General features: G+C 36.0%; 1 protein-coding gene across 1 annotated transcript in view; it reads right to left on the bottom strand.

Annotated features, from left to right (window-relative positions):
- Positions 1-1288: 1288 nt before the first annotated feature.
- Positions 1289-11073, bottom strand: part of LOC117113495 (organic cation transporter protein-like) — a 10542-nt gene continuing 757 nt past the window's right edge. The window contains exons 2-10 of the mRNA XM_033256841.1: positions 8890-8993; positions 8063-8217; positions 7621-7789; positions 5500-5644; positions 4810-4895; positions 3497-3708; positions 2514-2628; positions 1785-2000; positions 1289-1399 (exon numbers count right to left, since the gene is read on the bottom strand). Coding sequence (XP_033112732.1) covers positions 1324-1399; positions 1785-2000; positions 2514-2628; positions 3497-3708; positions 4810-4895; positions 5500-5644; positions 7621-7789; positions 8063-8217; positions 8890-8993 — 1278 coding nt within the window. The 3' untranslated portion in view covers positions 1289-1323. The remainder of the gene's footprint in view (positions 1400-1784; positions 2001-2513; positions 2629-3496; positions 3709-4809; positions 4896-5499; positions 5645-7620; positions 7790-8062; positions 8218-8889; positions 8994-11073) is intronic.

Below are 11073 nucleotides of genomic sequence, written 5' to 3' on the forward strand. Positions count from 1 at the left end.
GATGATGACGACGATGGTGATGGTGACGGTAACGAGGATGATGATGGTATCAACAAATTTCTTTAATGTTCGTTTTATATGATATCCTTACCTCACAACAGTCGGGAAAAGCTCAGCGGAGAACATATAGATGATACTAAAAGAAGCTGAGATGAAGAATTTTCCAGTTATAGAGCAGATTGCTCTGATATTTGCCTCAGACTCCGCTGTATAATAACCTGTCTCTTATACACATCAATAAAAGAAAAAAAAACTAGTACGGGTTGATTGGTGTAATGCAGATCCGATAAATAGCCTGTCTGTTCTAAGCTTAACAAAATATTAGAAATAATTCAATATCTGACCATGCTTGTACAGGTTTACATTTTAGTCTATGACTTCCAGTTGAAATTTTAAACAACAAGAGAATGTTTTCCACCTAATTAACAATTCTTTTTCAAAGCTTCAAATAAATAATGAATATTTATATGTTTCAAGTCATGGCCTTACCCTAGCTTCTGGTATACCTAACGTAATTGTACAAGTTTTGAAAATGAAATACAATATTATATTTTCACTAGTAAAAGAATTTATAAAAATGTTTAATGTTGTTATATGTATACTACTCTATGTATTGAAAAGAAGGCCACTTATTTAATTATTTTTGTTTATTTTCATTTTGAATGTAATGTATGATTAAATGAATAAAATGGTAAATAAAAAAAATTAAAAAAAAACTGCCCATTTTTACACCTTATTCCCTCAGTTTTTAATATTAAAAAATCTGTATCTCATTCACCGTTCCCCAGTTTTTCGTCAAACAACTTTTTTCTGTCTTAGAAAAATCAATTCTACAACATATCAAAAAATTTTTTTCCTCCGGAGCCTGACTTTAAAGCATATTTCAGAAGGAGCATGGCTGTTGATCTAAATTTCTCAAATATCCACACATCGGTTAAGATGGAGACATCCTCGATAATTGCATAATCTCATCACAGAAACCGTTGCCATTGCGTCGCTTAAACACGAGATTGGAAACAAAGGATCTCAAAGTTTACTTAGAAGAAACATGAACAGGGAGAGTCAGGAAGCAATCTGAATTCACTGGCAACTTTAGACTCAGTGCGGGTGGCCCGGTGAATACAATTCAGCAGTACGTACGGTCTCACCATTGAGATCATCATCGAATGTCGAGGTTGGTGATAAATCTTAATGTGAGCTGATTGAGAGCCAAACTTTACAGCTGCTTGTTTTTGTTTTGTTATTTGTTATTTGTTATTTGTTTTTTTGTTTTTGATTTGTTTTGTTCCTTTTTTCTCGATTCCGTAGAACCCGACTATGGCGTTAAACAGCGACACTGGGTGGTGATGTTTGTAACTCAACATAGTCGCGATTTTGTTTCGTTCCCTCTGATTTTCTCCTATAAGACATAAAAAGATACAAAGTCTAATAGGGCTTGACAGAATCTGTCGTGCAGCATATACGTTTTATACAGAAAATAAACCCGTATAATAATACAAATTGCTTGTATATTCTCACAGAATTAACACAAAATCATTTCTTAATGCGGGCATACACTATCAGATAGTTTTTTTCAACAAACAATTTATAAGACTTTATACCCTCCGGTCATATTGTATGTGATAAGAAATAAACCAAATCGTGTCTATGTTATTCCTTCAAATGTTTAACTGGCAAACACCAATCTGATGACGTATGCCCGGCGCCCTTTTCTTTTCAATTATCAACAAAAAGAACCGGAGTCATGGTGGTCATATGTACGAACACGGTAACAACTAACTCACGTTTGTTTTGTGAAATTTGCTCCATCTTGAATCGTTTGCGGGAGAGGAACACCTCGAGTCTCGGGGAGAAGTAAACACAGAAACCCGGAGGTAATAGCAAGAAACGAGTACACAACTGAAGGAAGTTGGGACCAAAATTTGCCGAAGAATAATAGTTGAGGAGCCAACATACCACCAATACGAGCAAATGTAGAGCAAGATCCAACTCCAACAGATCTAAATTTAGGTAGAAAAATATAAATATTTCGATGTAAAATGTTTTTCGTAAGTACAATCCATAGGAGTATTGTTTTTTCCTTCATATCGTGTTATCGCAAGTGATTCGGGTGGGAACCACTAGACCACCGAGCTTGCACTTAGTGACTAGTGTTGAATCCGATTCCCAAGTAGCAGCGGGTACTGCAATGCTATTTTGATGTGGTTTTGCGTCAGGAAATTTTATGGGAGTAAATTTCTGGCCTAGGTAAACTACACCAGGCTGGTTATCTGGTGATATGGGTTTCGATTCTCACCGGAATCATTGCGAGATGTTTTCGCAAGTATATGGGAACGTACCGAGTATTCAGTGTGATAACAGGTCAGGGGATGATGAAGATGGCAATAATGATAATGTTGCTGAAGATGATGATGAAGATTATGATGATGACGACGATGGTGATGGTGACGGTAACGAGGATGATGATGGTATCAACAAATTTCTTTAATGTTCGTTTTATATGATATCCTTACCTCACAACAGTCGGGAAAAGCTCAGCGGAGAACATATAGATGATACTAAAAGAAGCTGAGATGAAGAATTTTCCAGTTATAGAGCAGATTGCTCTGATATTTGCCTCAGACTCCGCTATATAATAACAGAATATAAGAAACATAAAACATCCTTCAGAACATATATAAATAAATGCATAGATTTATATTATCCATAAACATTTCAAAGAAGCAAAAAGTATTATACTATTTACTGGTGACTGAATACATCTTATTGGTAAATGGTCACTTTCTTTTGCACGGAATTTTTCTATAACCTGCTGAACACTAAAAGCCTGAATTTCTTAATATCGCTACACTCGCTATGTCAGTGTCTCCAGTGCAATAGTTGACTGCGTCGCAGTCCCCAACGCGATCTGAGATAGCTCTCGGCGATAGGGTAGTGATTGCACGAGAACCAGGCTTTAAGCGTTCTATAGACCCACTTTTATTCACAATTTAAAATCTTCTACTTAGACTGGTTCGTCGTCAACGTGATTTCAATTATCACTATGCCGATGACAGCAAAATGCATCTCTCTTCATCAAGATTTTCATTTGTTGTAGAAAAAAGTATTGTCTACACCGTGTTAAAAGTTGCTGCAAAACAAACCCAAGGTCAGTGATTCTAAGAGTCAAAGCTCAGTAATTTTGGAGCCATTACTACAACAGTTTGAGAATATAAAAGTATTTACAGAATCTTGTGTGTATGTGTTTTTTAGTGAAGGTCTATATAGAGAGGGATTTGGAGACGATTGTTCCACAGAATTGGAGCTACCGTGATTGTCTAAATAATAAACTGTTCCATGATATTTTCGTAAAAACGCCTATTATTAGCGATTGACTCAAAATAATATAATCGTAGGCAATTTCTTAAGATTGCAAATTCTTAATATGACCAATAATCTATTAACCAGGGTAATAATGGCAGGCCCTGATTAACACATAATCATAACAAATGCTTACGTATCCAAATGTTCATGAAGCAAGCGATGCCTCCTGCTATTAAGCACGAACACAATAATACTCGGCGGCCGACTAATTTCCACAGAGCAAACCAGGAGAGTGCGTAGGCAGGTAACTCGATAAAACCAAACATGGCAGCGGCTAGATAATCGTTCATTTTCAAAGATGATGACCCGAAAGACAGTCCGTAGTAGATACAGCTGTTAACAAACCTAGTAGTGCAGGTGACAGAGCAAGAAGTATTTTTCGGTTATCAATAAAATATAGTTTTAAATAATTTTTATTTTACAATGACGTCACATTAATGAGTTTTTATTCCAGTGAACTTTAGGTCTTTGGGTATCTAAAACGGGCACTCACTGCGTCCGATGGGCGTCGGCCAACGCGATTTTGTTTTAGACCGCCAACGCCACGACGAGCGTGCAACGGATCTTTTAATGACAATTCGGCCAAACTGCCACCAACAATCTACAGAGACTCAACATCGCCTGAGTGAGTGCCATGTAAGATCCTCAATACTGATAAAAGTTTGATATGCAATGATATTTGTTCAAATTGTCCTCAGTGCTGGTCCTCGTGCTTTTAAAATCGTCAATCTCAGATAACTAAGGAGCCGAAGTCAAATACTGATACGTCCAATTTGCGTAATAAAAAAGAGAGAGGGTTGTAGATGTGGTAACAACATTTAACTCATGTCATTCTAGTAAACTTAGGTCTTGGGATATCTACGACGAGCAATCATTTAATGATGCAGCACCACTTTACCAACAGCCCCTCGATAAAAACGGACTACAAACTCTTGTACTGACTCACTATGTATTTGTACCTGATGAGTGTGAGCAGCTTTTGACAACTGTTCATACGAAACAAGTTTGTAGTAATAAAGGCATATGGAATTTTTCTAAATATATGTGTATATATGTATATATGTGTATATATATACATATATATATATATATATATATATGTATATATATACATATATACACACATATAGGCCTACGCACATATACACACATATATACACATATATATACATATATATACATATATATGCATATATATGTACATATATACATATATATATATACATACATATATATACTGTACATATATATATTATATATATATATATTTATATATATATATATATATATATACACTAATATGTATGTATGAATTAATGATGTGATACTAGACTAGTGAAATACAGTAACTGTGTACATATGTAGTCCTACATATTCCTATTCCAAAATATGTTTCAAAAAGTGTGATACATCAATACATTAATGTAACGATAAAGCAAAATATACCAGCCGTAATATAACACCAAAGTCTTTTTTCGCAAGTTGGGATGACGAAACAACTCAGTAAAGTTCTTCTTCGTGGATTTCTCTTTCTGCAATAAATTGTAAAATAACAGAGTACTTAAGCAATGAAAGTTCATAATTATGTGTTTTTTTAATGGTTTGGCTTTTAGTCTTTAAATTCTGCAAAGGAAATTGTTTTAAGCTCGGATATTTTTCCATCTATGGGGCAAACAAGTGCAAAAGATGCGATCTAAAGATCCACCTAGAATAGGGCATCCAGTCTTACAGGGAAGGGTTACAATCCTGGTAGGGTCATATGGTACAATGCAACCATTTACAATGTCTAAAACACACCAACATATTTAAATTATGAAGTATAAAAAACGCAGGAACAAAGATCACAATACATTAAAAATTTGATAAGTATTTAAAATTAAAAAGTTTAGTATAAGTTAAGTTATTCTTCTTGATTCGTCTTATCCATAAGAAATTAGTGTCTTAACGGAAAAAAAACAAAAAAAATTGTTGTTCTAATTGTTTTATATCGTTTGGGAATAGTACAAAGTCATGGCATATAGTAAAGATGTGAAGTCATTATGACCATATTTAGGCATGTCACATGTTTTTGATAGTCTGGACAGGGCTTCATTTACATTAAAGAATGACCTTACAAAATAAGAAATTAATAAATACCGTATCAACATCTTCTTTGAGAATTGCATCCAGTTGGCTGTCGGCTAGCTCCCGATTGTTCGACTCTGCAATTCTCTTAAGGATTACTTTGGCTTCGTCTGTCCTACCACGGGCATTTAGCCATTGTGCAGACTCTGGTATAAAACCTGTCTCTTATACACATCTAGATGTGTATAAGAGACAGGTTATAGGCAGGCCAAGTTAAGGTGTGTGTATTATAATTGCACTGGTATGGATGGATCGGTTTAACGAATTGATAATGATGAATAGAGATTTTAATTAACATTTTGTGTTAAAATTTGATAAAGCGCCAGTGAACGTCGTCAAACCCTAAATATTGCGATTTTTTAACTTTTTCTTTTTGTAATTCGCTCTTACATAATCGATTTTTTGGGGAAAAATAACACGAATCAAAATTTAATAATCTTTACAACGATTATAAAATTACAATTGTTTTCATAACACATACATCGATTGATTTTAATCTGACACACCCTTTTTTCAGTGTAAAGAACAGTAAAATTTGCCAAAATCGCCTAAGTGTCTTTAATATCCATTTATACAGTCGAAAGTATTTGGTCGAATTTCACCGGGGAAACTCATTCGAGAGCATAATTTGCCTTCTAAATCATATCTAAACAAGAATTTGGTTGGTTTAGTAGTTTCATCGGACCAATTAAATTTATGAAGTCTATTGAAAACTCCTCCCTATGCGCTTATGCATTACAAGCACATAACCTGATGCTCACATAGATACTCAAGAGACTCATAGTCTCTTGAGACATTTTATTATTTTTTTAGACATAGAACAATCATCGACCTATACTTACACTGATGTACATGAAAAACGTATTCATGAACTATGAATCATATAATCACCTATTGTTATTCAAAAATTCAAAATATACGAAGCTGTTTTTATGGCTGTATATGTGTAGGCCTATGGATTCATTCTAAATAGGCATATTTACTAATCCGTGATGTGCCCGAGGCCAAACCACATTAATTCAACCATGGAGACCAGCCATTAAAATAAGAAAATTAGGCTACGATTTGAATTTGTATTGATTAGCTTAGGACTATGAGGAGAGGAGTGTATAAACTAAAGAGGCATATGTATCCAACCTCTAATAGACGAGACCTAGATAATTATAAATCTATGTGCTAACACGTCATAATACGAGATTGTGAAATTGTAATTCCTATTAAGAAGTACGCCTATTTAAGAAAGAATTTTTTAAGTTATATTTTTAGATCTGGGCCTATTGAACGGGCCCCCCGATAGTCTCGGGCTCCAGTGCTCTGTGACCGACTCCACTTCCCATACCACGCCACTGGATAAATGGATAGATACATAGAGTGATGAATGGATGATTGGTTGGATGAATTGATGGATGGATGGAGTGATGATTCATGGGTCAATTAATGGATGGATAAATGAATGGATAGAAGGTTAAATGAATGAATGTATTGTAGCTTTTGTTTATCAATGGGTCAATTTTCCCTTATCTCTTATCTTAAATTGTATCGCAGGTCTGCTATGGGAAAACATATTTCCCCCTCCCCTTAAAATTTTACCTTGTCCCAGATTTCAGACACTGGCGCTGCCACCGGTATTTTTGTGTGGATGGATGAATGGATTGACGAATAATTGGTTTATAAATACATAGAGTCATAAACATAGTATTAGCAAAAGCTCAGTTGTACTTAACAGCAGTGTAATGGGTAGACTGGTTAATATAGGTGAACGAATTGATATGGATAAAAGGTTGGATGTAAATGGGTGTATTGATGAATGGATTAATGGATAGGTTGAACAATAGGTGAATGGATGGAAGGATCCATTGATTGATTGATTGACTGATTGATTGATTGATTGGTTTGTTGATTGATTTATTTATTGATTTATTGATTTATTGATTTATTGATTTATTGATTTATTGATTTATTGATTTATTGATTTATTGATTTATTGATTTATTGATTTATTGATTGATTTATTCATTTATTGACGGATGGATGGACGAGTGCATAAATGGATGATAAATACATGCCTATTTTTGACGACTGGGTAGAAAATAATATGTAAATATTTATATATAAATAAGTTTCTATACTTACGGATACATAAGTAGTTGTAGAGCAGAAAACGCAGTCACCACGATGGTCAGATGTCGCCAATCCCGTATGAGAAAGGCTAGCAATGCAATCACCATATAGCCAATTGCCCAATATATTGCAAAGACTGACCCGGCGAGAACACGTTTGGAAACACCTACAAATTCAGTTACTGTAAAATACGTTTACATGTCAGTAATAACTAGAAATGCTCCTTTTACGCTGCGCAAAGCATAGCCTCCCCTACGTTGCGATCTTTCTCTGAGAAATGATGAGTAGTAGTTTGAAACCAATCAGTCTTACCAAACTTTATTCATCATCATCATCATCATCATTAGGTCTATTATTGGCCGATTACGGTATTATTATATGGCATCGCTCGGAGTTTAACATGTGAATGTCGATTTTTACAATATTTATATGAAGTACAAGAAAGTGTCCTTACTTAAAACAAACCCTACAAGATAGATACCCATATCAGCGAGACCAACAAGAAGTCGGAAGAAGACGAACACCCAATATGACGGAGAGAATGCCACAATTAACTCGGAAACCAGCTGTAACAAAATGCCTGCAAAGAATGTCGGCTTCCGCCCAAAGCTGTAAACAATGAAGCAAGTATTATGTTCTGTTATTATATAGATTTATGGTAAACGTATGGTTATTATATTTATTGAGAAGTTAAAAAGTGTCTTTGAATCACTGTCCCCTTTGTCCATGTGAGAATCGGTGCTATGCCAAAATTAACGCCAAGAACATTTTTAAAAATGGGGGGGGGAAGAGGGGGTTTCCACCTATTTGGGAATCGGATCGAAAGTTCTCGATATAGGTTAATCGTTTGTAAGTTTTCCACATGGGTGAATGGATTTATTTGGTGTAAACACCAAGGACAACCCACGAAAGTGTGAGGAAGACTTTTTCCAATGGGTCCTTCTGGTGGCGATTGAGCAGTACACCGGGAGACAATCCTATACTCCTTTAGGAAGGGCATTATTTAACGTGCTCATGGGCCATAATGCACACAAGACCAACGGCTTAAACGTCGTATCCGAAAGAAGGTGCGCTAAGTAACTTGCATTTCAGCCCTCCAGCAGCGATGGGAGAGCAGCGACGGGAGAAATGAACCGGGGACCTGAGATATCTACGGTTTAGTGAACAAACTGGCTCCACATGTTTACGTGCGCGCGTCAATTATTATTGATGTACCCTCACATGCGAGTGAAAAAATTCACAATGAAAAAAAAAATATACATTCAAGTAAATCATACTTACATGTCTGCCAAATTTCCAAATAAAAACGCACCGACCATTACACCGACAAAGTAAATTGACCAAGACAGTGCCACCTTCGAACTATCTCCACAAACTAAGTTGAACTAAGAAAAGATTTTGAAGAAATATTTATTTTTTTTTATTCTTGTTAATTTTTATTATTTTTACATAATAAACAATAATGAAACAGACCAAAGATAAAGGCTTGGGAACCAACACCAAATTAAACATGAATAAATTAATAGTCTGATATCTAGGTGATCTATAAGTCTTCGACGGGGAGAGGGCTCAGCTTGTCAAATGTCTGTATGAAGAGGGGAACGGTAGGGGGCGCTAATTTTCCCTGTCCCATCGACGCAGCTACTGTGTAGTTAACGTCTTTACTTGTTTTGGATATCATGTTATGCCACGTCGACATTTCGCCGGGATCATCAATATACGAGTCTTTATTCAACTGAGCTGTAGCTTACAGATGAATAAGTTAATATAATCACAAAAGCATGCAAATCCAAATTAATCTAATGTTAGCCTTGGGCCAGCTATTAAATTGAGGTTTTTAAGCTCTGGTAGTGAGTTCGAACCACATACATGCAGATTATTCTCAGTATCATGCTTATACCAGTGGCGTGTCTAGGGAAGCGTGGGAGCCCCCACCACGTCTCCCCAACAGAAATTGGAAATGTTCGAAGCAAAGATAGTACGCTGCAGTAGTACGAAATGACCCAAAATCACCTTATTTTCGGAGCTGGCACCCCTCACCTAATCATCGAACCCCACCCAGTTCATCTTCGATCATTCCCCCACCCACCCACAACCAGCATTTTCCCATTTCAAAACTCTACATACGCAACTGGCTTGTACCCCAGCTTGTATAAATAATTTTTCCCCCGGTGTCAGTATTTCATGCCTTTTAATTCGGAAATAAAAATGTTGTCGCCGACTTTTATCATTATTGATTGAAACATCAGGTCACTATACTTACCTTTAAAAGAAGAGACAGGGCATAAATAAGGCTAGGTTCACGCCTAAACAATTTTAACAAATGACGCCCATAGAGAGGAGGCGGGTGGAACCCCGTCGGAAACAGGGGCGTATCTAGGGGAGGGCGCGGGGCACCCCCTTCTTCCCCCACCCACCAAAATCACGGTCAAGTAGTTAAAATCACCTAAAATCACCATATTTTGGGAATTAGCGCCCACTTCACCTTTGTTCCCCCCCCCCCCACCATTCAAGACTTCTAAATACACCATTGGTGGAAAGTGCTATACACATCCCCACCCCATCCCGTCGGGGAGAAAAACACATTCGTTGGTGAAAATATGGAAGTATAATACATATATGAATCGCCATCAATTTAATAATAATAATAAGAAGAAGAAGAAAATAATAATAATAATAAGAAGAAGAAAATAATAATAATAATAATAATAATAATAATAATAATAATAATAATACGTCTTTCTTATATAGCGCTTCATGTCTTTACAAAGCCTCTAAGCGCTTTACATTACTACACATCATTGGATCAAACACATATAAGCCTTTCAAATCCCACATTGTCGGAGTTTTAGGGACTTCTCTCCCTGAACCAACCACTTCAGACAAGTCAGGCAACTCCTGGCACCATGCCACGGAATTCTAAAATGTCTTTACGCAAACCGAAGTAACAACACTGGTACGACAGTGCGTTTGCATCAACACGACTATATTAGGGAGGTTTCGCAAGCTTACGAAAACAAATAGGTTATAGCCTATGCCATCATTTTTTAAATTTTTTTTTAGCCAATCCAGGAGTTTACGAATGCCTGTTATGATCCATCCCATACAGCTAGTTTCATCTGTCACAAAGTATACGTGATCCATAACTTTTAAATGAATCAACGATTATTAGGCTTTTGCGCTACAGAAGTCTGCAACCATTACCATCACCATTACTATTATACAGTTCGATATATAATATGTATATATATATATAACATAAATCAAGGTAGCCGTTAACACTGTTAAATCATATATAAATCATCAAAGAAAGGTAAATACAGTGTTCGAATAAAGGACTTAATAAATACATCGTGTAGCATAGCTCTCAACGAATGTAGTCCTGTAAATAAATGAATAAAGAAATTGTGTAATAAAATGCCTCTGGCGGGACTCGAACCTGCGACCTCTCGCTGTCAAGGCGAG

Source organism: Anneissia japonica, unplaced genomic scaffold (genome assembly GCF_011630105.1).
Source record: "Anneissia japonica isolate Jap-2015-1 unplaced genomic scaffold, ASM1163010v1 scaffold493_len2256704_cov171, whole genome shotgun sequence".
Classification (NCBI taxonomy): Eukaryota; Metazoa; Echinodermata; class Crinoidea; order Comatulida; family Comatulidae; genus Anneissia; species Anneissia japonica.